Below are 27,606 nucleotides of genomic sequence, written 5' to 3' on the forward strand. Positions count from 1 at the left end.
TTTCTCTCTCTCATTTTGCCCTGATATGCTGCTGATATTTATGACTTGAACTCCACCCACCCCATTCATCTTGGCCTCGTTAGGCGTGTATGAAAGGCCATGGTTACGTCTCTCAGTTGGCGGCTCATGTTGAAAGCAGCAGCCAAAGGCAAGACAATAACACACACACACACACACACACACACACACACACACACACTCACACACACTGTTCTCCCACTGGGAGAGGAGCGGGTATACTGCCTGGCAGTCCCTTTCTGAACAGAGGGTGCCCTGGAGACATGGCTTTCCCTCCTGTCCTGCAGGGTGGGTCTTCAAGGCCAGTACTCTTTGGGTTCTCCTTGCTTGGTCCATAAATCTCCGGCCTGGCTCTTGGGCCTGCTAGTCCCTGCCACACTTGGCCTCCTCCCCCATGTGGGAATTTGTGGGCACATGGAATCCCAACTGGCGATTATTGGTAATCTCCTATTCACGTGATCTCACACAGGGTTATTCATTCCATCTGTCATCCCCTCCTCCCCAGGGCAGGGTTCTGGGTTGTTTTTTTTTTTAAACTTCCTACAAGAGCTCTCTGTGCACGAGTAGTCTCATCCACGGGCATCTGCCAGGCACAGGCTGTGGAATGGCAGAGGCCCTGAGCAGGTGTCTACCCTGCCCTCCAGCTTCATTTGGCCATGGAGGGAGCCGAGCACTGAAGACGGGATGTTGTGTAAAGTTTGGCAATTGTGGCTTCATTCCATGTCCTGGGTTATGTGTTGCCTCTCCTTTCCTCTCAAACTCCCCAATTTGCCTCCGTAGTTCTTCCCTGGGCCTTTCTTCTTCCACTGGGCTCGGTTTCAGGTTCTGTCAAGAGATGTGGGGCAAGTACTTAAGTTTTCTGACACTCAGTGTTCTCATCAATATAATGGAAGTGATTTTTAAATTTTTTTTTTGTGCCAGTTCTGGGGCTTGACCTCAGGGCCTGGGTGTTGTCGTTGAGCCTCTTTGTACTCAAGGCTAGCACTCTACCATTTTAGTCACTGTGCCATGTTCAGCTCTTTTTGAGTAGTTTATTTAGATAAGTCACATGGACTTTTTTGCCTGAGCTGGCTTTGAACCACGACCCTCAGATCTCAGCCTCCTGAGTAGATAGGATTACAGGTGTGAGCCCCTGGAGCCTGTCTATGGAATGACAAAAATGATATTAAGGTCCACCTCACCATCTTGAAGTGAGACTCAAATGGAGTAATGTCAATCCAAAAGCTTTGTGTTTGTTTGTTGTAAATTTGCTGTGTGCTAGCCCTGGAACTTTAGCTTATTTTTGTAAGGTTTGTTTTTAATCCTCATTGGAATTCTCTGTCACCCTCATTTTATGGAAAGGGAAACTGAGACTCAGTGACAAGAGGTAACTGCCCAAGGCCACACAGCTGGGAGCGGTAGAGGGACATCCAACATCTGTCAGCATCTTAAGCCACATGCTGTTGATGAGAGTTACCACATCCTATCTTGCTCCCCTTATCTCTCGCATGTGACCTGCCATTAATAATCCCTTGGAAAGGAGGGATTTAAAGAATCAGGGCCAAAATAGCTGTGGTTATTCTTGGGGACTTTGTAGAAGGAAGGAGAGGGATGAGGGGGCTGAGCTTGACCTTCCTGGGATCAGGGTTTTTCCTCAAACATCAGGGATGAAGGCACGCAGAGAAAACGCAGTTTCCAGCTATGACCTCAGGGTGGTGCTGTGCACCGCATCTCCCAGAGATGTCTCTCAGGAGACAGATTCAGCCCAGAGATTGATGAGTATGCTCCCCATGAAGGCACATCCAGGAGAGGACCAGGCTCCAGACAGGGGAAAGGAGTCGGCGATGTCTCTTGATTCAAGAGGCATTTGTGGGGCTCAGCTGTGTACCAAGGCCTATGGTCAGAAAGCCAAGGAGGTATGTCCCTCTCCCTAGGAGCTCATAGTACCTGCACTGGCACAAATGATTACAAAGAGAAGGTGATTTCCTTTCCTTTCTTTTCCTTTCCTTTCCTTTCCTTTCCTTTCCTTTCCTTTCCTTCCTTCTCTCTCTCTCTCTCTCTCTCTCTCTCTCTCTCTCTCTCTCTCTCTCTCTCTCTCTCTCTCTCTCTCTTTTTCTTTTTTTGTGGGTCATGGGGATTGATCTCTGGCTTGGGTGCTGTCCCTGAGCTCTTCAGGGTAGCTCTAAGGCTACCACCCTACCCCTTGAGCCACAACACTGCCACTTCTGGTTTTCTGGCAGAATCTCATGGACTTTAGTGCCTAAGCTGGCTTTGAACTACAATCCTTGGATATCAGTCTCCTGAGTAGCTAGGATTATAGGCATGAGCCATTGCTCCTGGCTATTTTCTGTCTTTGAATGCTAGTACTGGGGTTTGAATTCAGGGTACTACACTCTTGCTTAGTTTTTTTTCCCCCCCCTTACAATTTGAGCCACAGCTTAGTTCCAAGAGAACATGACATTCCTTCATAGCTTTAAATAGAATCAAAACCAGACTTTGCTTTACCAAGAGCAAATGAGACCCTCATGCTTTCCTAGACCCTCACTCCACCCCTGGCTGCTTACTCAGACTGACCTATCCCCTAAACAAAGTAGAATCCAGTTCTTCATGAATGTTCTAACAGCCTGTAAAGGACCCTGTAAAGGGTTCAATTCCTCCGTACCATATACATAGAAAAATCCAGAAGCCAGGTATGGTGGCTCACACCTGTAATCCTAGCTACTCAGGAGGCTGAGATCTGAGGATCAAGGTTCAAAGCCAGCCAGGACACAAAGGACCTGAAACTCTTATCTCTAATTAAACCTCTAGGAAACTGGAAGCAGAGCTTGGCTCAAGGGTAGGGAGGTGGCCTTGAGCTGAAGAACTCAGGTTCAGTACCCAGGCCCAAGGGTAGGGCGGTAGCCTTGAGCTCAAGGACTGTGCCCAGGTTGAGTTTAAGCCCCATGACCCATGGATGTGGGGGGAGAAAAAGCTGGAAGTGGCATTGTGGCACAAGTGGTAGAATTCTAGCCCTCAGAAATTCTAAGGATAGTGTTCAGGCCCTGAGTTCAAGCCCCAGGACTGAAAAAAAAAAAAAAAACCCCACAGGCTGTGTCTCATCACATTTGGATAGCCTTCTTTCATCTGGCTGCTACTTTATCTGGAATAAACCATCTCTGTGAAGGGCATGTGCAAAAAATGCTCCCAGAACAAAACTACACACACTGCACGTGTTGATTGCTCACAATTCAGGGGTGGGGGCGGGGCTGGAAAGTAGAGGATGTGGAAGTTGAAAATGCCCTCACATTTGGTTCCCGATGAAGGTGTTTTCTTAGCTTTCATGTATCAGAAGTGAGAGAGAGAGAGAGAGAGAGAGAGAGAGAGAGAGAGAGAGAGAGAGAGAGAGAGAGAGAGAGAGAGAGAGAGAGAGAGAGAGGAGAGAGATCCTGACTCAGAGGTCATGTCTGTTTATAACTCAGTGTCCCTAACTTGCTGTGTTCTCCAACATAAAAGCTAACTGAGCTATGTTATGAGTACATGCACATTGGACAAGCTCAGTCACACACTTCCCACAAAACCCTCTAACTCACATGTCCCTGTGCATAGCCACATGCCTCGCCAGGGTGACAAGGAGGAGATGGTGGTGTTCTTCTCTTTCTGAGGCAGAGCCAGGCAGTTCTTGGGTGGTTTGCAGAGGGAGCAGCCAGCAAGTCTAATCTTTGCAAGACTGAGCTGGAGGCAGAGCCCACGGTCATGCTTCTCCTCTGAAGTTGGGTATTTATAGCAGCAGAGGAGCTGTGGAGGCCTTGGCTGTACCTACAGCTGCACCGCACCTTTACAGCACGTCCTCCCCTGCCAGCGAGGTTAATCCGGGCTTCAGGGAACTTAGCTGGTGACATTTTGACATTCCAGAGACAGGAGGTGACATGTTGGAATTGAAATATTTGAAGCAGTTGTAAATAAGCCCACCTTAAAGCACAGAAGACAAAAGGCCCGCTCTGAAGCTGTCAGTTGATGGGTGTCATAGCCAGTGTGTCCCCCTTCTCAGGGCCTGCTCAGGTGATCACATTTCCTGGGAGCTTGAGATTTTTCTCTGGGAGTTCAACCCACTTGGATGAACATCCAGGGACCACTGGGTGAGGGGAGGTGGTGCTTGGCCTCTGGGTTTCTAGCTACGCGATGAATGGGAAGACATTGCTTCACTGGTGAGCAGGCTAACACTGCCTCCGTGAAGGCTTCTTCCTCTCTTGCAGAGCACTGGAGCTTCTGCCTTGACCTGTGGCACCATCTCCAGGGAAAACCAGCTGTCACTTAAGTAGCTCTATGATGGCGACTCCAGCCATCTCAGCTGACTCAGGAGAGGTGAGAGATTGAGGTCAAAGACTGACTCAGACAAAAGCACAAGACTCTATCTGAAAAATTAAAGGAATTAAAGACATGGCTCAACTAGTAGAATGCCTGACTCTCCCAGTGTGAGTTCAATCCTCAGTACCATATCTCAGGGGAGAGAGGCCCAGATGGACACAACAGAAGTCCCTGGCCAACAGCCAGTACCACTTTGGCAACTAGGCAAGTGGGCTGCCTTGTTCAGGACTCTTCCAGCCCCAGTGCAGCCCTAGACAGCCACCATCTTCATTGATTTACACTTACAACCCCCTGAGGGAATGTAAAGCAGAAAGGCCCAGCCAGTCTGTCCCTCAATTCTGAGGCACAGAAACAATTACTATGTAAGTCTCTGTGGTGTGGAGTGACTTGTTACACAGCTTCAGCTAACCAATACAGACAGGGACTCAAACAGCAGAATTTCAGACATCAAACCCCTCCCAGCAAGGAGCCACCCTCTCCAAGCATCAGGCTGGTGCTGGGTGGTCTGAGAGTGTATTTAAATCATCTTCCTGCTATTCTTCCTCATGTTACTCGGGGATGCCAGTCCCTCCCATCTCCCCACCTCTTTGGAAACCTTGGCATTGGTCTCCCACGGAGGCCCCAGCCCTCTGTGCCATCAGCATGAAAGTCCTGTTTGCGTTCAGCTTTCTTTGCTGGGTCCCAAGTCCAGCTGCATTGGGTGAGGACCACAGCACCACGGACATGTTGAGTCCCTTTATGCTCAGTCAGGCTGTGACTGTTCTGAGAAGACAGGGCTGGGACAGATGGATCTGCTTAGGGAAGAAGCTGAAAACACCGAAGAAAATGTTCAGCTCTTGTCAGAGAGGTGCGCTTATGCTGTTCCTACATTGCTCTATGCAAAAGAACCCACTGATTGGAGCAAATAGCAAGGCCCCTGAAGGTAGTGGATCTGAACTTTGCCCATTCATTCATCCATGTGACATTTGCTCATCCAGTCACTCAGTACCACCTGGTGGACAGGTAGCAACAGTGACAGTCCTGCCCTTGGCGAGCTAACATTCTGGATGGGAAAACTGACAAGGATCAGGCTCAGCTGAATATTGAATAGTAAGATGCACTGTAAAGATGTTGGGAGATGGTTGCCATTTTAGTTAGTGAGTGAAGAAATTCTTACTGAGCAGGTGACATGGAGAAAAGGGGACAGAGGCAGAGGTTGAGGCCTGTCAGAGAAGTTCTGGGTGCAGAGGCCAGGATCACAGTATTGGGCTCTGTCCAGAGGCAGGGAACAATGTGGCTGGAGCAGCAGGAGCAACCTTTAGGGGACTGAGGTGACAGAGGAAAAAGAACCTTAGCTTTTATTTAAAATGAGTGAGGGAGCCATGGTAGAGTGTCTTATCACATTGCGTGCTCTGCCTCAGACTTGTTCCCCCTCTGGTCCCCAGAGGAGATGCAAACAGGAAGTTCAAGTTCTACTTCCTGTCTGCTTCTGCGGGGCCTTCAGCCCTCCCTTTCCTCAGTGTGCCCTGGGTGTATTTGTATGTTCAGCTCTTGGCTAGGTGTGCAGGAATGCCAGTTTGGTGCTCTCCTGCTCAGTGGGGCTGGCATGCTGAGTGGGGCTGCTGCTATGCCCACTTGTCCTGGAGGCTGGTGAAGGACAGATTCTGTGGGTGGGCAGGAAAGCTGATGTCTCCCCCCAGCTCTGCAACCCTGATGCCACCCCAGGGCCCGGGCACACAAGTACGACCCAATCCTGTCTCTCAGTTCTCAAGATTGCCCTCGCCCATTTGAGCCCCAGAAAGCAGGACCCCCAGCTCATTCTCACAGAATGGCTTCATCCGAGCCATTCTGACTTGATTAGAATGGCCTGGATCTTGGGAAGGGTGGGAAGCCATGGGATCTGTCAACACCAGCGGGTTATGAGCCTCAGGCCACATACCCAGGATAGGCACATTTGTTTTTCTAAGATCCCATATCTACCATTTCCCCTGATCTCATATCTGCACACATTCAGATGGGAGAATCCAGCATCTGCAGGCTTGTGATTTTTTTTTTTGAGTCGTGAGGCTTGAACTGGCTTGTGTGCTGTCCCTGAGCTCTTTAGCTCAAAGCTACCTCCCTACCCTTGAGCCAAGCACCACTTCCAGTTTTCTAGAGGTTAATTAGAGATAAGAGTCTCAGATCTTTTTGTGCTGGGCTGGCTTTGAACCTTGATCTTCAGATCTCAGCCTCCTGAGTAGCTAGGATTATAGGCGTGAACCACTATGCTCAGCTTCTGCCAGGGTTTTATTCTTGCTGGACTTCAATGCAATAGTCACATAACAGGTGAATCACATAACAGGTGCTGAAGGTTGTCTGATAGTTGTAGACATACTGTGCTTTCTTTGCTCGGCATGGTGGTGTACACCTGTAAACCCACGACTAGGAGATGGAGATAGGAGGGTTGCTGTTCAAGGCTGGCCCTTGGCAAGATGCATGAGACCCTGTTTGACAACTCAATGAAATTTAGTAGAGTACCTGCGCAGCAAGATTGAGACCCTGAGTTCAAAACCTAGACCTGACAAAAAGTGTTGTTGTATGTATGTGTGTTTGTGATGTGTACTTTATACAAGTTGTGTGTACACTGCTAATGACAGTCCCCAACTCCGGTTACTAAGCAGTTCTTGAGCTGGGCTGTTATCTTTAGCACACTGATTTGGCCTTGCTATTGTTTTATTCTTTAATTTGTGGAACTCATCTGAGATAACTCTTGGGGCTCTCCACCCCTCTGAGCCTCTCTGACTCACCATGCCCCACATATGAGAACAGACAGGCTGTCCTGGCCCCACCTCTGCTCTTACCAACTGGTGCTCTCTCCAGTGAAGATGAACCTTCATGTCCAGTGCCAGGTCAGAGTTTGGCTGGGATGTTGATATTATTAGAAATAGATTTCGCAGTGCTCCAAGCTGTGTGATGACCTGTCCAGGAGGGTTTGTCACAGTCAGGATTCTCAACAGGAAACTATTCGAGGTCAGCTAATCTCTGCTTTTAGGTTCAAACACACCTGTATCTCTCTCTCTCTCTCTCTCTCTCTCTCTCTCTCTCTCTGGGTGTGTGTGTGTGTGTGTGTGTGTGTGTAGCACTCATTCTAGGCTTTTCTCAATGACTTTTCTACCCCTCACCCCACAACCTGTCCTATGTCTGCTTTTCACTTGCAGGGGAGGAACAGGCTCACGGTTGAGCAGGTAGTTCAGTAGCATAGAAAATGACCACACACTTTGGTAGCTGGACTCAAGTCCACATCTTGCTTGTTCTGTGAACCAAGGAGGAGATGCTGTATGTAAGGTATCTCATGTGTGCTAGGGGCTGTATGGATGCCTGCTGTTGCAGGGGACAGAGAAAGGGAGGGTTGTGGGAGCCGCCCCGCACATTTTGACTTAAGAGTGTCCTGAGAACAGAGTGTGTGATCTGTGTTGGCATCTGTACAGTGGGGGACCCAGAGGAGCCTCCCCCCACGGCCCCTGGCAGGAGGTGCCTGGAGATTCGGCATGCTCGACTGCCTGGCTGGATCTTTGGGTGCATGGGCTGTGGAAGATATGGCTGTGTATTGTGCGGGATGGGAGACACGGTGTCTGATTTGGTATAAGGCAATCTGACCCTGGATTATTGGTTTTTATGGATGCACAGGGAAGAAGAGTAAAGCATGCTTTCAAAAAAAAAAAAGCATGGTTTGGGAACTTTACTGTTACTAAGCTGTTTGTATGCAGGAGTCAGAGAGGTGCACTTGAGTAACAAATATTTACAGTGTCTCACTGATACTGTGTTGTTATAAAGCAAAGAATTATTACAATTCTGCTGGGCTTACTTCATGTCTCTGTCATGTGCTGGCAAGTTTCTGAATACTTGAAATCTTTTCTTCATTATCATCTTGGCTATGGTAGACCCGTGGTGAGTGATCTTTGATATTACTCTTATAATCATTTTGGAGTGGCACACAAGCAGCGTCGTTACAACAGGTAATGTGAGCCATACAAGTGGTATGTGTTTTGTTTGCCCACTGATGGACTGTCCCTCACCATTCTTCCCTCCTCGGGCCTCTCTGTACCACAATGCTGAACTGAAGCCAAGTAACTACCCGAGCTGCACGCTTCGATGTGTTTTTTGTTTTTTTTTTTTGTTTTTTTTTTGCCAGTCCTGGGCTTGAGCTCAGGGCCTGAGCACTGTCCTTGGACTTTCTCAAGGCTAGAGCTCTACCACTTGAGCCTCAGCACCACTTCCAGTTTTGTTTTTTTTTGTATATGTGGTACCAAGGAATCGAACCCGGGTCTTCGTGCATCCTAGGCAAGCACTTTAACCACTAGGCCAAACTCCTGCCCCCCCCCCTTTTTTTTTAAAGGCTTGAAATGGTTAAGGTTAACGAGGAAGGCACATGGGAAGCTGACACGGGCAGAGGCTGACTCTCTGAACCCAACACCTAGCAGGTTGTGAAAGTGAAGGAGTGCTCTCAAAGCAAATCATTTAAGGCCGGGCCAATTTGGAGCAAGGTCCTAACTCTTCGCATTTTATGAATGTTAAGAGAAGTGAGGAAGTGGCTTAGGAAATTTGAAGCTAGCAGGAGTTGGCTCATAAAGTTAAGGAAAGAAGGGTCTCACAGCATAAGTGCAAGATGAGGCAGTGTGTGCTGAGGGACAGGCTGAGAGAGTTTTCCAGAAGATGGAAGAAAGTAGCTGATGGAGAAGGCAGCACACAAACACCTTTCTCTGTTGAATGGGTGACCTGGGCCAAATGCATTGTATTCATAAACTGCTTCTTTCAGTGGCAACTCCTTTGTACATCTACTTAAAGATAATAAACAAATAAACAAACAAACAAAAGCAGCTTTCTATTGTAGGGAGAGTTGTCATCCAGCTTTCCTAGCTAGAGAGGAGTCATCCATAGCTGCTGCAAAGCTGCCAAGGGCAGCTGACTTCGCAGGTCAGGGACTAATGAGGCTTCTGACTTTAGATGGAAGCCAAGACACATTTACTATTCCAAAAAATTGCCAGAGCCTTTAAGAGGCCGGACTATGCTGCCTGTATTCTCTAAATAGAACAACAAAGTCCGGACAGCACATCTGTTTACAACATGGTTTCCTAAATGTTTTGAGCCTGAGATTGAGAACTACTGCTCAGAATAAAATATTTCTTTGAACACATGCAGCTCCCTGACAAGGCACCTGGCCACCCAGGCACTCAAACACACAACAGTTCGTGTTGTTTCCATGTCTGCGGCCCACAGAGCAAGGTCATTTTGACCTTCAAGTTTCATGATTGGTGAAACCCATTTTGTAGGTAGTGATTTTGCTGAGTCTGGGTGAACAGCATGAAAAACCTTCTGGAAAGGAGCCACCATTGTAGAACCGTGGAGCACAGTGGTAAAATCATGTGAGGAGGCCAAAGGACAAGCATCAGAATGGATGGCAGACCTCAGGGATAACTCCGAGGTCTTCGAGACCTCGAGCAGGAGGATGAGAAGTGGAGGGGAGCCCAGTTCAGTGGGTATATTGTTGTACCCTGGAGATGCACTTGCAAGTGGTTGACAAGCTGCTTCTGATGGACGAGCCCAAGGAGGTGGGTTCCTGAGAGTGAATCCACCCCCGCTAAACATTATGGAAATGGCAGCAAGGACTTAGAGATTCTAGAAGCTTAGTTGAGCGAGCAACTGCAGGCTTTGTGAGGACATTATACTGTGGCTGAATTGTGACCAAAGCATTTCATGTTTTTCTTTTGGTATCAGTACTGGGGCTTGAACTCTGGGTTTTGAGCATCTCTCTCCACTGTTTTTGTTGATGGTGGCTATTTTACCTCTTGAACCACATTGCTTTCATTGCTGGTGAATGGGCATAAGCCACCAGGACCTAGCTATAAATGTAACTTTTATGTGCACTAGGAAAAAATGTGTATTACTTACTTTATTGCTATATTGCTTTATAGTAGTGATCTGGAACCGAACCTGAAATATCTTTGAAGTAGCCAAGTAGAGGGAACAGCCTGTACTGTCACCTGGTACCTGGTACATTCAGGGGACAAGGAGGAGAAGGTATGATTGGAGAGATTTTTTTGTTTGGTTTTTGTTTTGTTCAGTCATGGGGCTTGAACTCAGGACCTAGGCACTTTCCCGGAGCTTTTTTGCTCAAGGATAGTGCTTTACCACTTTGAACCACAGAGCCACATTTGGTTTTCTGATGGATAATTGGAGATAAGAGTCTCACGGGCTGGCTTTGAATTTCGATCCTCTCATCTCAGCCTCCTGAGTAGCTAGGATTATAGACAGGATGTCCTGCTGAAGGTTTTGATTTTGGGGTTTTTTTCCCTGCCAGTCTTGGGGCTTAAACTCAGAGCCTGGGTTCTCTCCCTGAACTTCTCTTGGCTCAAGGCCAGCACTCTACCACTTAAGCCATAGTGCCACGTCAGGCTTTTTCTGTTTATGTGGTGCTGAAGAATTGAGCCCAGGGCTTCATCCATGCTAGGCAAGCACTCCACCACAAAGCCACATCCCCATGCCTGGAGGTATTATTTTTATTGTTATTATTTTATTGTTATTATTAAGGGGTTGTGCGGAGGTTACATAAGTCAGATAGTGAGTACATTTATGTGTTTTGGACCATGTCACTCCTTGAAAGAAGGTAACTTTGACAGAGAAGTTGTAGCAGTGAGATGATGGTGGGTCTCTCTTTTACAGACAATGAGCTCAAACTAGAAAGAATTAAGAGTTGTATTAAAAACACGGATGAGATTCAAAAGTGGGAAAGAGGACCTGATGAAAGCCATGAGCACTACTTAGGAGGCTGAGATCAGAGGGTCATGGTTTGAAGTCAGCCAGGCAGGAAAGTTTCTAACAACTCTTTAATTAAGTCACAGAAAAAGCCAGAAGTGGCACTGTGGCACAAGTGATAGAGTATCAGCCTTGAGCAAAAGGAGCTCAGGGATAGTGCCCAGGCCAGAGTTTAAGCCTTTGGACCGCAAAAATAAATAAATAAAAATTTAAAAAGCCATCAGGTGTCCATATTAATGATAGGCTTTAGAGTTGGTTCGATCCTAAGGAGGGCTGGCAGAGCATGGGCACAGCATGATAGGACAGGAAGGATGGAACCTGCCTTTCTCTATCTGGGATTCTCTTGCCTCTTCCAGCCTGTAGACTGCCCAGGCAAAATTGGGGAGGGAGCTGATAATCGGTTGGTCTATTGGAGGGACTTGCAGCAGTATCTCTTTCAGTGTAAGGTAAGGAAGAACCCAACTGAGGAAAGGACTGGGGGGGGTTGGGGGGAAGTAGATTGTGGATGGATCTTGGGAATGTGGGGGTCTTGGTGACCTGTTAAGTGTCAGTCAGGGAGGCCAGGACGTCACCATGTAGCTTGTTGGGGTCCAAGGAGAGGAGAGGAAGGATGGAGATGATGAGATGGCTTGGGACATCCAGCCATGGGATTAAGATATGGGAGTGGTAGTGATCAGGAAGGGGGAGGAAAGCTGGTAAAGGTTCTGGGCACATGCTTAGATCTCTGATTGACGTAGATTTGATTAATTATTGGGGACATCGTAGAATCAGTGAGAGGACTGAATGGCTAGACTGGTAGCCAAGGTCACATTTTCTGCACTGCACTATGTCCCGCCACTTGTGCCATTACAACTGCTTACTGGCTGTCACCACTGCTGGTGACAAGTGAATGGATTCTAACCTGTCCCATGCTCTGGTTTCAATGTTTGGGGATGGATTATCAGATGACTGGGGCTGGGGAAGAAATATTGCCATTTCAGCCTTCATGGTTTCCGCTTTCTCAGCAAAATGTGGCCCACAGTAGGTCCCAAACCCAGCACAGGGTCAAAACCCAAGGAAATAAAACTCCTCGCATTAGTTAGTCACATCTGCTGGTATGAAGTCACAAGTTGGGACGCCTCCAAGCAGAAATGGATCATATTACACTCTGGAGTCAAGATGTCTGAAATCAGGGTGTCCTTGGAATTGGTCCTACTGAATGAAGCCTTGGCGGGACAATCCGCTAGGCGCCCCAGGCAGTCCAGTCCGTGGCTTGTAATAGCATTCTGCTCATGTTTTCAGGTGGCCATTAGTCTCTGGGTGTGCCTGTGTCCAAATTTCTGCTTATAAAACCATTGTTGCTTCCTCTTGTAAAGACCCTACGTGTAAATAACAACCTGTGTTGAGGTTATGAGGGTTGAGACTTGGTGTCTGCTTCCAAGGAGGGAACACACTCAACTCTAGCACTTCCCTGCCGCTGAAGTGGGATGACGGGGCTTTTCTGTGATTCCGCTTTACTTCTCTTGAAACCATCAGGTTTTCATCCTGATGGGTTTAGAAAGGCATTTTTGTAATTGTCAATTTTTAAATGATGAAAATCAAACAAATTCCCTTTGCTGTTTCAATCATTCACGAAAAAAAAAAATCAGTTCACAAGCTCATAGCAATTTCTGTGGACTTATGGGAATTTTTTTTTTTCCAGTCTTGGGCTTGAGCTCAGGGCCTGAGCACTGTCCTTGGACTTTCTCAAGGCTAGAGCTCTACCACTTGAGCCTCAGCACCACTTCCAGATCTTTTTGTGTGTGTGGTACCAAGGAATGGAATCCCGGTCTTCATGCATGCTAGGCAAGCACTCTACCACTAGGCCAAACTCCCTGCCCGAATTTGTTTTTGTTTTTTTTTGACATTATTAACTTGCCTTCTCAATTTTCTCTCTCCCATTCACCCTTCCTTGTTGATCAGTTCTGGGGCTAGAACCGATCTAGGTGCTATTCCTGAGCTTCTTGGCTCAAGACAAGCATTCTACCACTTGAGCCACAGCACCACTTTTGGCTTTTTCTTTTCTTTTCTTTTGTAGTTTACTGGAGATAAGAGTCCCATGGACTCTGGGCTGGCCTTGATTCTTCAGATCTCATCCTCCTAGCTAGGCTTATATAGGCATGAGCCACCAGTGGTTGGCTAACTTTGTTGTGTGGCAAAAATCCATCAGGAAAAATGAAGCTCTTTTCATTGCTTTCGGACTAAGGTGACACGATCAACACATGCGCTGTGGGAGGGAGCCAAAGACCTGTCACCAAGGCCACCCAGGAAGGCTTGTTATAAGACCTTCTCTCCACTCCCACACATGCTGAACATGGTGGCAGCTTTCAGAAAGTCTTGTGGGCGAATGTGTGGCAAGGCTGGAGCACCAGGGCCTCTCCTGCCTCGTCTGGTGTCGGTGTCCCACCTCTCCAGCAAGCGTGTTGGTCGGAGGGAGACAGTGAAGGCTTGGGGCCAAGCACAGGTCAGTCTTTCCAGTCTTCTGCTTCTCGTGCCTCTTCAGGCAGAATTCGATCAGCTTTCTCAGTGAGATCATGGGCCTTGTCTCTCCTTAACTGGGGCTAACAAAGAAGACTTGAGGATTAACCTTACAGGCCCCAAAGTGAACTTGCATGCAACAGAAGACAGAGAAACAGAACCACGGAAGAAGGAGACCCTTATACACATTGCTCTCTGCGTTCTCCAGAGAGGGCTTTTCTAGCCCCTAGGCTGAGAATCAGCAAAGTGCCTAAACAGGAAGTGTCAGGAAGCTATTTTTATTTGGTGCCATCTTTCCTTTGCCTGGTTTTAGTGGAAAATGTGTCTGGATTCCACAAACCTTGTCAGTGAACAGCGGATATAACCTGGGGTGGAGCCAAGGCTGTCCTTTCTCAGTGTGGTCTGGATGCCCTGCTCTGCGGAGACCTTGAAGCCCCAGGCCCATCCCGGCAGGAAGCAGGTGGTTCGCTTTAGAGAATGTGCATGGAAAGGCCAACGAGGCCACCAGAGAGGTCCCCCCACCTCCCCAGGGGCCTGTTCTCCCTCCAGAGTGGATAAGAGCGGTGGGTCTTGTCATGCCCTGGGCAGCAGCAGTGACCCACACTGTCACTGTGGGGCCCCGTCCCCCCATGCCATAGGGAGAAAATACCTGTGCACTGCCCGGCTCTAAGGGTGCCGCCCTTTCCTGAGGGATGAGCTGCTGAGCTCCCACTTGCGCAGGAATTACTGACCTGGCTTGAGAACGCGGCATGATATCACTTTGCAGCCCATCTCTTGATTTTCCAGGGGTTTCTCTGCTTAGATTTACACTCCTGGAGGGACAGAGGGATGGCTGGAGGTGTGGGAAGGGCTCTTTTGTGGGGGCCTCTTCCTGTCTATGTTGGCAGAGGTACTGGTCTCTCTACACTGGAAAGAGTTCCCATGTGGCCCTTCTGCACCCCTTCTCAGGCAGTCCCGCCCAGGAATCACTCCAAGTCTGCACATCTGGATCACGCCACCTTTAGAAACTAGCAGGTTTGTAATGCTCCTGAAGATAAAGCCCAGACTCTACCAGGGCTCCCGTCATTCTCTTGGGCTTAGCTCCTTCCTTCTCCTGTTGGAAGACATGCCCCTCCTTTCTAGCCCTCCCTCCCACCCCATCAGACAGCTCTGTACTGCAGATGGACAGACTGTCTTGGTTTTCATGAAGCCCTTCTCAGCTAGCTAGCTTCATCCTCTCCCTTTCTGGTGCCACAGGCCCCAGTGAGTCTTGGGAACACAGGCTATTTTGGTGGTCTGAAGAAGCCTCTGGCAGGTTGGAGGAGGAAATGGCTGTTGAAGTAGGTCCCTGAGTTGAGTGAGTTGAGGGGGTGAACAGCATACAGCTGCACTTCTCACAGCCACGCCCGGGCCCCAGAAGCTCCTGATTTTATTCACTTCTTTGTACTCATATAGTGGCTTGCAGTCATGGCCCAGTCCTCTCACTTGACTTGGTTGCTGGTGCTTTACTACTTGAGCCATGTCTCTAGTCCAACTTTGAGTTGGTTAAATGGAGATAAAGTTTCATGGACTTTTATGCATATGCTGTCTTTGAGCTATGATCCTCTAGGTTTCAGCCTTCTGACTAGCTAGGATTACAGGTGTGAGCCACAGTACCCAGCTCTTATTTTAATTTTTTTTTGGTTGGTTATAGGACTTGAACTTTGGGCCTGGGTGCTGACCCTAAGCTCGTAGCTCAAGGCTACCACCCTACCCGTTGAGCAACAGCCCCACTTCCAGTTTTCTGGTGGCTAACTGGAGATACGTCTCATGGACTTTAGTGCCCAGGCTGGCTTTGAACCTTGATCCTCAGGTCTCAGCTTCCTGAGTAGCTAGGATTATAGATGTGAGCCACTGCCCCTAGCCAGTTCATTTTCTAGTATCTAGTGACTGCCGCTTCTGCATTTGTTCACATTTGTCCCTCCATTTCTGTGCCCCCTATCCTCTCAAAGACAGATAAGTGAACAAACAAGAACAAATCAAAAGCAGCATAAAAACAACCAACCTCTTGTTCTTTTCCCCTAGATTTTCAGTAACTATTTTGTACGATTAGAGGCACCTCTGCACTGTGCCTTTGTGCTCCTCCACAATGAATATCCTCCTTTGGTTGGTTCAAGAATTCCCACCTGTTTCATCTTCTTGTTGGAGCATTACGCTTAGATGGTTTAGGTGAGATGCTTTGAACAGATGGAGAAAAGCCCAAACCTCAGAAATTTTCTGAGGTTGCTTTTCAAATTATAACCATGAAGGAAAAGCCGTGGGATGTGGGGTGTGTGCGTGCCGGAAGGATTGGCTGCTGGCCTGAGAGCAGTGGCTCTAATGTTCCAAGTGGCTTGAGTCCACAAGAGCTGGCCTCATCAGGAGTGGACCACTCCTCGGGTGCACATCCGCCAGCCCCCTGGGAAGGAGATTCTTTCCTGGAACATGGACACCATCTTACATCTTGCCTGGAACTGTGTGAAATTTCTTGGCAGTGCCTGGCCCAGCTGGGGGTACCACTTATTTGATAGATCATTTATTTGAAGTACCTTTTTTTTTTTATATTAAGGGCACTATTCTTTTACACTGGGGTGGGGACCCATTAGATCTCAGTAAAGACCAACATTGAAGGAGGAGTTTCCTCTTTCTAGCAAATGGTTTCTTTGGTTGGGCAGCAGCTCCTGTAACCGATTTGTTTTCCTGGCACAGGACAGCATGCTGTGTGGTACCCTCAGGCTGGCAAGAAAGGGGACAGACTCAAGAATTCCTGGGTGGGAAGGCTCTTCCTCGCGCTTACCACAATTGCTAAAACACTGTTTAGTGGCCCCAGACTGGTCTATATTTGCCTGGAAACTGTATGTGTGGAATTTTATTCTACTTCAAGATGGCCATAGCAGGAGCCAGACTGTTGATGAGTCTAACAATTACAAGCAGCCTCGAGAATCCCCACACAGTCATGTTGGGCTAAATTTTGAGGTCTTGGTCTAATAGAACAAACTGTGTGGTGTTTATCTAGCAACCTCACTGAAGGACTTGTAATCTCTGGTGCCAAACACATGGGCTGGGTTTGAAGTTGCTCAGTTCAAGGACTGCCTTGGCAACCAGCCACGGAGTTTATGTAAAGCAATCTGGTAGGGTGCTGGGATGGTCCATTTTAGTAACTGCTGTATTTATGTCTATCACATCACTATTAAATTGGCAATCATGAGGCAGACTTTGGAGTGGCTGGGTATGTACAGTCAGCAGTCCTGGATGCCCTGACTGCATGGAAAACAGGAATGCACAAAAAGGCTGCTGGCTTCGGGAAGCTGGCTTCACATTGCTATCCATGGAGTCAGGCCCACCGGGGCACCTGTTTCCTTTGGAGCCAAACTTGCACATTATCACCATTACTTTTTTTTTTTTTTTGCAGTCCTGTAGCTTGAACTCAGAGTCTGCGCACTGTCCCTGAGCTTCTATTGCTCAAGGCTAGCACCACTCTACCACTTGAGCCACTGAACCATTTCTGGCCTTTTCTGTTTATGTGGTACTGAGGAATGGAACCGAGGGCTTCATAAATGCTAGGCAAGTACTCTGCCACTAGGACACATTCCCAGTCCATCACTATTACTCTGTATTAGCACTGCACTGGCATGAATCTAATTTTTACCCGCTCTTTCTCCATTGTAGAATAGACTAGATCTGATACAAGCATGTATAGAAGGGAGTGAAGTATACATTCTGAGTAATTGAGAAACTTTTTATTGCTCAAGGCTGATATTCTACCACTTGAGACACAGTTCTGCTTCAAGTTATTGGTGGTTAATTTAGAGATAAGAGACTCATGGACTTCCTTGCTCAGACTGGCTTTGAACTGCAATTTTCAGATCTTAGCCTTCTGAGTAGGTAGTATTATAGGCATGAGCCACCAGTGCCTGGGTTCTTGAGAAACTTTTTTTTTTATTAGTTTTCAAGTGATCTGGTAATCAACGTGTTATAGTAATAGGCAAGCAAGTATTAAAAATAAAAAGCAAGCAGATGGTACAGGCTTCTGTAAGTCTACATGAGAACTATTATAAACTTGGAGTGTGGGACTGAAGAATCACTACTGTCCAAAGAGGGAAACTTGGACCCTGAGCACAAACTCATCATTTGTATTTTATATCTTATAAAAGACTGTAATGTAAAAACCAATGTACGATCAATGCCACACTCCCTTAAGCATCTGATTTGGCATGAGCTGTGAAGCATCATTTTTTTTTAAACTCTTCAATGTTCAAGAACACTGCATGGCAAAAGCAGCAGAGTATGGACCAAGATTTTGGCAAACTACAGCCCAGTCACCTGTTTTTGTAAATAAAGTTCTACCGGAGCATAGCCACTCTCATTTGTTTACATGTTGTCTGTGGCCACTTTGTGCTACAGTGACAGAGCTGATTAGTGGGGACAGACAAGTTGTGTGGACAACACAAACCCCAAATATTTACCCTCTGAGACTTCACTGAAAAAATTTGCTAGATTCTGGTCTAGACAAATAGTCAGGGAGCCAAACATTGGCTAAAGGACCCCAATTACAATGCCAGCTGAAGGACTGGCTGGGTTTAGGTTGTTGTCATGTATTAAGTACTTAAAAGAAAAAAAAAAGGCTACAAGCTGGTAAGACAAAAGGTACTATTTACCTTACTTTGAGAAAAGAATGAATGTGTGAATAAATTTATATACAACCTATATCTCTAAAGCATTGCTTAACCATGTAAGTCAATGTCATCTTGATTTTGTATGTATGTGTGTGTGTGTGTGAGCATGCACACATGTGTGCGTGTCTACATGCATGTGCAGGTCAGTGCTGGGGCTTGAACTCAGGACCTAACCCTTTCCCTTAGTTTTTCCCTCAAGGATGGTTCTCTACCACTTGAGCCACATTTTGACTTCTGGATTTTTGCTGATTAAATGAACAAAAAAGTGTCATAGATTTTTCTGGCTGGCTTTGAACAGTGATCCCCAGATCTTAAGCCTCCTGAGCAGTGGGCTTCTCGGTGTGAGCCATTGGCTTTCTCACAAACTTTAATAGCCAGGCACAGTGGCTCACACCTGTAATCCTAGCTACTCAGGCGGCTGAAATCTGAGGATCAAGGTTCAAAGCCAGCCTGGGCGCAAAAGAACCTGACACTCCTATCTCCAATTAACCTCTAGAAAATGGGAAGTGGGGCTTGGCTCAAGTGTAGAGTGCTAGCCTTGAGCTGAAGAGCTCAGGGACAACGCCCAGGCCTAGTTCAAGCCCCATAACCGACAAAAAAAAAAAAAAAAAAAAAAAAAAAAAGAAAAACCCCAAAAAAACAAAACAAAAAAAAGAACCCAACCAACCAACCAAAACAAAACTTTACTAGACATAAACTACTGATGCCATGCCATGGATTTTCTGGCTTTATCATGCATCTCTGAAAAACTCAAAACAGCACTTAAGCTACAAATGTAGTCCTGCTTCATGTAAAGCTCTTCAGTGTAATTGCTTCCCAATCCTTTTGTTTTCGTTCTGAGCTTAAGGTGCCAGATATACTCCTTCCCTGAGCCTGCCAGCGCCAACATGCTACGCTGTCAGTAAAGTATCAAGTACATCACTGGTGTATTTAAATGAACTTCCCATCAACAACAGAAATTGTTACTAGGAGTTCAAAGACCAGATATGGGATCTAAGTTATTTTCATACATTGCTGATGAATCTCAGTCTCTCCTCCTTTGTGTCTAGTTTGGTTAGCTTTAGGTTGTGATGAAGAACAAAACTAAAGACCTGAAAGAGTTAAGATTTCCATCTTGCACTGGGTGCTGGTGGCTCATACCTGTAAGCCTAGCTACTCAGGAGGCTGAGATCTGGGGACTGTAGTTTGAAGCTAGCCTAGGCAAGCAAGTCCATGAGATACTTACATCCAATAAACTACTCAGAAAATGGTGGAAGTGGTACTGTGGCTCAAGTGGTAAAGAGCTAGCTTTGAGCAAAAGAAACTTAGGGATAGTGCCTAGGCCTTGACTGGCAAAAAAAAAATGTACTATCTTGCTAGCTCAGAGTTGAACCCCCTGCATCAGCATCATACAATTGGTTGGAATGATGTTGGACTGACATGTCAGGGCACATCTGAAGTTATCATAAATTATAGGACTTCTTATTTGGTCACACTGGAGGCTCTTCTTATTTCAGTATCAGAAAGATTATAAACAACAGATAGCACTATGGAATCCACCTGCTAAAGTATTTAGAGATGGGATTAATGATTGCCAAAAAGTGTTCTCCCAAGGCTTGGATTTGAATACATTGCTAATTCAGGTCCATAGATTTAAGCAGCAGAAAACCAGTTCTTTAATCATAATTCTTTGACACAGAAGTGTTAAGGAAACTTGAAATAATAACAGGGGCAGAAATGGCAGATAGTGCAAATATCACTCCCAGTTTTGGGACTTGTGTGGAAGTTAAAACACATAAGTTGATCTGATAAATGATAAGATCTGTAACAAAGATACAAGATATACAGATTTTTTTTCAGTTTCAAGGTAAGTATAATAGGATCATCTGGCTGCACCTTGTGCAGGGAACAGGCTAATCTCTGAATTGCTGCAATGTTAGTGTATGTAGTTTCTGTTAGTGGGGATTAATCTCAGGGAACTGCACTTACTAAGCAGGGCTCTGACACTTTAGCAATACCCTAGTCTTTTTTGTTTTTTTACTTTGCTTTTCAGAGGGTCTTGAACCATGATTCTCCCATCTACGCCTCTCAGGTGGATGAGATTCTAGCTATGAAGAACCATGCTCAACTTTAATATTTTCCTTTTTTTTAAGGCTCCGATCTTTTGAGTTTTTGTATATTCTATCACAAATACCATGTATAAATTCTGATTTTAAAGAGGCCCCCATTTTCAAAGGAGGATTTTAATAGCAGTAGTTTTTAGAAGAGATGCCTTATCATTTAATTTAGGAATAAAAAGGGGAACATATTGCAGAGGCTCATAAAAGGTGTCTTGGAAAAAAGGAATGTCAGACCTTCATTTTAGGATGGAGGTGGTAGGCTTAAGATCACTTGAAAGCCAAAAAACTGCCTCTACAAGCCACATGGGAAAAGCAATGTATGCCTTCGATGGCCAAATATTGCAAACGTGCATTTTTGCATGACATTCCTGATGAGCAGCCAGGCTGTAATTAAGATCTAGCTGGTTAGATGAGTGCGAGGGAGAAGCCCAGGGTGTGGGAAACACCTCGGATTACATTCTGTGAAAACACTGGACTGTCAGTTCTTAGGAGGGTCCTGACTGTCCATACTGAGGAGAGAACTGAAGCGAATGCTCGCACACGTCAGCATGAAATAGCTGCTGACACAAGTGGAACATGTGTAGCTTTTTAAAAAGGTGGTATCGAGTAACAGGCCAACAGCCATCCCTCTCGGCATTTCAGGCCTCTTTCTTCTCTCCACTTTGGCTCTTTGTTGAGTCACTTCCATCAGGCAAAGTTCCATAGGATAAGCCATTTGAATCTGGTTGTATTTTGTCCAACATTTGTTTCCCTGTGGAGATAATAATCATAAAAAAACTTTCAAGCTCTTACAGAAGAAAAAGTCCAATAATTTCTCTTCAATTTAGGCCACATTTCATTCCTTAAAAAACAATACCATGTGGTCACCCTCTGAATAGAAAACGTCAAGGAAGAAAGGCCCACGGAATCCCATGCTGTTTGGTATGTGGGCACGCTAGCTATCCCTCACAAGTGAGAGAACAGTCTCCCCACCCTGAGCTCAGCAGGGAAACCGGTTGGTTTCATGGGAGGCATTCGCATGTCTCCAACCCTGCTTCTCAGAGTCTAGTCTTCTTTCTCATGTCTTGTCTAATGCATACAACAGTTCAGAAAAACAGCCTGTAACAATGGCTTCAAACACTGTTTCTGACCCATGAGATTTTGTGAAATGGAAAATACAGTTAAAAGCAAGTAAACTTTATTTTCTACCTAATTTTATTTCTTACCAAGGCCATTTTATTTTATTTTATTTATTTATTTATTTATTTTTTTGCCAGTCCTGGGCTTGGGCTCAGGGCCTGAACACTGTCCTTGGACTTTCTCAAGGCTAGCACTCTACCACTTGAGCCTCAGCACCACTTCTGGCTTTTTGCTATGTATGTGGTACCGAGGAATCGAACCTGGGTCTTTGTGCATGCTAGACAAGCACTCTACCACTAGGCCAAACTCCCGGCCCTACCAAGGCCATTTTAAAGCATGGCATCTATGGTGTATATTACTACCACAAACGTCAATTCCTGAATTGTATTCTCAGTATTAGAACAGAATAGTAGCAAAAGTTCTGGGAATATTTCTATTCCTACTTGAAATCTACATGTCACCAAATCCCTGGCAACACTGGGTGATGTTTGAAGTTGGATGGGTGAGCAGTCAGGACACAATGGGCTGTCTCTATGCCCAAGTAGCTACTTCTCAGTCAGAAATGAGGACTAGAAAGATGCTGTATGCTGTTCCTAGATGGGAGCAGTAAGGAGGAGGGAAAGAAGCGATTGGCGTGATGTCAATCTTAGTACCCTGGGTACACAGTGTTTCCCAGAAGTGATGTTCCTGAGTGGCCTAACCTTCTCAGGGCCTAGATGTACTGCCGCAGCACTGATAATGGCTGGGTGCTGCTGCAGGAAGCCCTTCCCCACACTTCCTCCTATCGCTTCACATTTCCAAATGTGGTTGCTTCTTTTATGACTTCACTGCTCTATGCTCTCTATATTACTATTGACAGTGAGAGCATCATATTTGGCTTCTTCATTAAATGTACACTGTTTTTGGTTGGTCATGGGGCTTGAACTCTGGGCCTGGGTGCTGTCTCTGAGCTCTTCAGCTCAAGGCTACCACCGTCCCTTGAGTCATAGTGCCACTTCCAGTTTTCTAGAGGTTAATTGGAGGTAAGAGTCTCATGTCTTTAGTGCCTGGGATGCTTTGAACCACTATCCTCAGATCTCAGCCTCCTGAGTAGCTAGGATTACAGGCGTGAGCCACCATGCCTGGCTAAATGTACATTTTTGAAGCTAAGAATTCTATTTTAGCTGAGTGTGGTGGCTCAAGCCCCTAACGCTAACTTAGGAACTATGGGTGAAGCTAGCCTGGACATAAACGTTTATGAGACTCCCTCACAACTAATGGCTAGGCATAGTGTCACATACCTGTGATCAGCCCGAGCTATTAGGGGAAGTACAACGGCTGGGTGTGTGGGAACATCCATCCCAGTGACTAATGGAAGCACAAATAGGAGAATTGCAGTCCAGGTTAGCCTGGGCATAAAGAAAGTTCCTACCTTGAAAATAATAATGTGAGGGCCTACCTAGTAAGGGTGAAAGCCTGAGATCAAACCCTAGTACTGCAAAAAAGGTTTTTATATTAATATTCAAAATAACATCAGCAATGTTTCATTCATAAGGCTAAATGTGTGCGTGTGCACGCACAAACACAAACACACACACACACACACACACGCACATTTACCAAGAATGTTGCCAAAATCAATGTAGGGTTGTTGCAGATGTTCCTTTTCTCGATTTCTTGTCACCAAAAATACGCCAAGGAATGACAGAAAGCACCTGTAAGGAAAATATTAATCAAGAACACAAGAATTCTGAAGCAAGTCTTGATAGTAAATAACTGAACTCTCTATTCTACATAATGACATAAATTCTATCTGTTTTGTTTATTCTGTTTCTCATGGTAAGTTGCCTAGAACTTGTCTTAATTGTTGTAGCCAATAATATTTATACCCAGAACCAGGACTTGGGTAGCTTCCAATAAATCTCTGCCCCAGGTTTTTACCATCTGGAGGCTAATTCAGGCTCCTCTGGGTAGACACTAGGTCTCGTTTTCTATCCATGCATGCCCAGACCCATTACTGGCAGGCAACACGAGTGAAAAACAATTTATTCTTTAATTTTCTAAGAAATCTCATTGTCCTTGGCCATAAGAGTAGTCATAGTTTCCAGACCCCAGAAGTTTGGCCTCACCCAATGTCTTATGAAACTGCATTTTCAAGATAGATGGTTTCCTATGCTGCAAATAGTCTAGGCTCAAGTTTGCATAACAATGGTTATGCTGAATACCAGATCAAGGGGCAGCTAAGCAAGCATTAATAGGGTGCCAGTTGGAACCAACAGATGCTTCTGATGTATTGTCAAAGCTCTGCTCTGTTTGCCAGCCATGCTAACAACGAGGTCCTCCAATCTCTAGTTGTCAGACTGGGCACTCTAACACACGAAAGGGATGTTACCCACCTGAAGCTGTTAGGTCCAGACCCAGAGATCTGCTCTAGTCCTGGCCTTTCACTCAGTCATCTTCAAGGCAGTATGGTTCTCAAATTGAGATCTAGTCTAGGGATCCCCAAAGGCATAGTGGGGTCTGTGGAGTAACTACAAAGGCCAATGGGATTTATCTTGACTTTGGCAGGACCTTGAAAATCTCCAGTATTTCAGGGCCTTCAGAGGGATGTTGGGAGCCAGAGTGGAATCAAACTGTACCTTGATTTGCATCAGACAATGGCTTTATTGTCTTATTGTTTTCTGGCCTTATTCTGTTTAAATGACCTGAGATTTACCATATGAATGTAACACCTGGAAGTTCCCTGGGTCTCAAGGAGGGAAGAAGCTGGAGTGAAAAATAAACGGCAGTCTTTACCTGGACTGCGGACATCCCGGACCCGGTGTGTCTGTCTCTCTTCTATTTCTTCCTAGTCCTTGCCCCCTATTTCAGGAACCCCAATCTGCGAACCCTGGTTTGCTGCCGGTTGGCCCCGGCAGAGGGAGACCCAAATCACAAAGCCAAAGAAACTGGACCTTGTGTAGAGTGCTAAGTTGAAAAACGTGTCTCCCTTAAGTGTTCAGGAAACCAGCGTTTCTTATATTATTTTCCAATTTTCTATACTTCAGATACAGTGCCAAAAATCCTATATAAAAGTAATAGAATTTCACATACCTTACCTATGAAACATTTACTTACCCAAAAACATATATAAACACGGTGAGAAAAGCAGCACCAAGGAATTCCTGGTAAAATACAATACCTGTGTAAGAAGAGAAAATGAATTTCAGGGTAGGAGTATGCATAATAGTTACACATTATTTTAATAATTATGTTAATACATCATTTCTAAGAATGGCTACTTTGCAAATGCTCATTCAGTAGTTTAGTTGGAAAGTATTTGTATCTGGGTACTGGTAGCTCATGTATGTAATCCTAGCTACTCAGTAGGCTGAGATCTGAGTACTGTGGGTGGTTTGGAGCCAGTCCCAGCAGGAAAGTCTATGAAACTATCTCTAAAACCTGAAAAAAGCTGGAAGTAGAGACGTGGCTCAAGTAGTAGAACACTAGCCTTGAGTGACCAAGCTAAAGGGAAGCACTCAGGCCCTGAGTTCAAACTCCCTTACTGGCACAGCAACAACACACACACACACACACACACACACACACACACACACACACACACACACACACAAAACCAAACATAAAGGAATATTCTGTGTCACGCTTTAAAATTACTTCAAAAGAGTTACATAGGTTTGCAGAACTCATTCCCTGTGACTGCCATATTTAAAAAAATTGATGTAGCTTGTTAGCAGAAGTTTCTTTTCCGGTCCAGGATTTTCCCCCGGAACATTCAAGAGAACAAAACCACTTTCCATCAGGGGTTTTACATCTGGGGTCAGCAATCCTGAGAGCCTGGGTGGAGCTGAGGCCATTTACTGACATGTCAAGCCTTCTTCCTCAGGCCAGCTGCTACGTGTGCTGTGACTCTTGGCTGTGCTCTGTGGTCTGTCTGTCTGGCTACATGGACACTGGAAGACAGTCTAGTAACTAGGTGTGCGGGTCTCAGTTTCATTTCCCTTGGCTAGCCTCTCTCCCAGCTCCTTCTTCTAGTTTTCTCATTCTAGGCCATGGGATACAAGCATGAATCATGTGCTTTGAGGAGCTTTTCTTCTTTCTCTGTTGGTCTCTGTAATTTCTTATTGGTTTAAGATTCTAAAGCCTTTGCAGAGCTATTATTAAATAAGGTATCTTTAAATTACAACTCATTTGGAATTAGACCATGTATGTGTGTGTGTGATAGAGATAGACAGACAGGCAGATAGGCAGACAGAGACAGAGAGCTGTAGCTTTGCCAGGCAGTCAGTGAATATTTACTGAGTGTCTATGTGCACCACTGCTACTGATGAGCGGGATGAGAAGTGTACCTAAGTGAGAAAGCCTCCTTTGCTTCAACCTCTTCACTCAGAGAATGAGCATCTCACAGGAAGAAGTCAAGTTCAGCTCTCATGAATGAATAAGCATTTCTGAAATGTTTTCCAGATTGCTCTATCTTAGTAATCATTGTGATGTTTCATGTTATTCTAAGCTCATACACCATGATATTCATTTCTACAAGGGGAATTTAAGTCATTTCTAAATACTCATGCTTTAGTAAAATAGCAGTAAACTTATGTCTTAGAAGTTTTGTTGTTATTAGAATGGGTTTCTAGAAGTAGCATCTCTATTTCAAAGTGCGGAAAGATTTTTATTTAAAATATTATAGTAAAATACATATGAAATTTACCATCCTCACCACTTTTAAATGTATAGTAACTGGTGTTAAAATATTGCTATTGCTACATAACCAACTTCCAGAAGTTTTCCATATAAAAACTTGAAAACTCCACATCTAATCCTTTTCACAGTCCCTGGAAACCTCTAACATTTTTGTTTCTGTGAATTTGAGCATTCTAAGCATTTCAAACAAACGGAATCTTACAGTAATGTTCATTTTGTGATTCACTTATTTCATATAGAACAATGTTTTCAAGTTGTAACCATGTTGTAGCATGAACCAGAATTTTTTCTCTTGAAAGCTGAATAATATTTCATTGAATGTCTATACCACGTTTTGTTTATCTGTCGTCGGTCATTTGGGCTGCAATGCTGGCATAAACATAAATTTAAAAATACATTTTAAGACCCTGCTTTCCTTTTTATTTGGGGGTGGGTTAATTCTCTCAGGAGGGTAACTGCTGGATTTTATGGTAATTCAAATTTTGAGAAACTGCCATATTGCCTGCCATAATGGTAGCAACATGCCGTTTTATCAATGGTGCACAGGACTAATCGTTCTAATTTCTCCACATCTTCTCTACACTTGATGCTTTCTACTCAAATATTTTTTTATCAGCATATAGTAGTTATATGTGTGTGTGGGGTTCATTGTGACATTTCCCGAATGTTTACAATCTCACACCTCTATTACTCTGTTCCTTCATAAAACAATTTGAATAGGTTTCATTGTTATATTTTCATAGATGCAATCTATTTTGACTACATTACTTTTCTTTCATCTACCTTTTTAGCCCAACCCCACCAATGGACCTGTTTTTTTCCTAGTACCTCAAGCCCTCTATTGATTAACAACTTTCTTTGAGGTTCTTTATGCTGTTCTCATACAGAGTTGCAATGTACTTCAAGATTTTCCACATTCTTTCTTATCTTTTTCCCCTTCCCTTCTCCTTCTAGGTAGATTCATAGTTAGAGTCATGTTTATGTTTATCCATACATATGACTATGCATATCAGCATATGATGTTTTTTTACTTCTAATAGTAAATGGGTAGGAAGTGATATCTGTGGTTTTGATTTGTATTTCCTGGATGGGGAGTGATAGTGAACTTTCTTTTAATATATGTCTGTGGGCCATTTAATGTTTTTCTTCATAGTAACCTCTAAGTTTTCTACCCATTTTTAAAATTAGATAATTTGTAGTTTTGTGGTTGACTTATAGAACTCAAGAGGAGATACATTTTAAAGGCTTTTGGTAAAAACTATGAAACTCAGCTCCAGGAGAGTGGAACTTCCTGCCAAAGACCATGAGGGAGCCTGTGACAGTGTAGCCTTGCCCACATTGGCCGTTGCAAGACAAACAAAATCTTTTCTAAATGGGTAGGCAAAATACAGTATCTCACTTAACTCCACTCTCTTACCTTTTGATGG

The 27,606-nt window shown here is 45.1% G+C and overlaps 1 protein-coding gene across 2 annotated transcripts in view; it reads right to left on the reverse strand.

Moving 5' to 3' along the window:
- Positions 1–19,923: 19,923 nt before the first annotated feature.
- Nipal2 (NIPA like domain containing 2) overlaps positions 19,924–27,606 on the reverse strand; it is a 79,491-nt gene continuing 71,808 nt past the window's right edge. Inside the window, exons 9-11 of one of the 2 annotated variants that reach the window (XM_090339126.1) lie at positions 24,596–24,659; positions 23,099–23,193; positions 19,924–21,131 (exon numbers count right to left, since the gene is read on the reverse strand). In XM_090339126.1, the coding sequence (XP_090195252.1) occupies positions 21,019–21,131; positions 23,099–23,193; positions 24,596–24,659 (272 nt within the window). In that variant the 3' untranslated portion in view covers positions 19,924–21,018. Of the gene's footprint in view, positions 21,132–23,092; positions 23,194–24,595; positions 24,660–27,606 lie in introns of both variants that reach the window. The other variant, XM_090339125.1, reaches the window with a different exon arrangement.

This window comes from Megascapheus bottae, chromosome 9 (assembly GCF_031878675.1).
Source record: "Megascapheus bottae isolate mThoBot1 chromosome 9, mThoBot2.hap1, whole genome shotgun sequence".
NCBI classification, from domain to species: domain Eukaryota; kingdom Metazoa; phylum Chordata; class Mammalia; order Rodentia; family Geomyidae; genus Megascapheus; species Megascapheus bottae.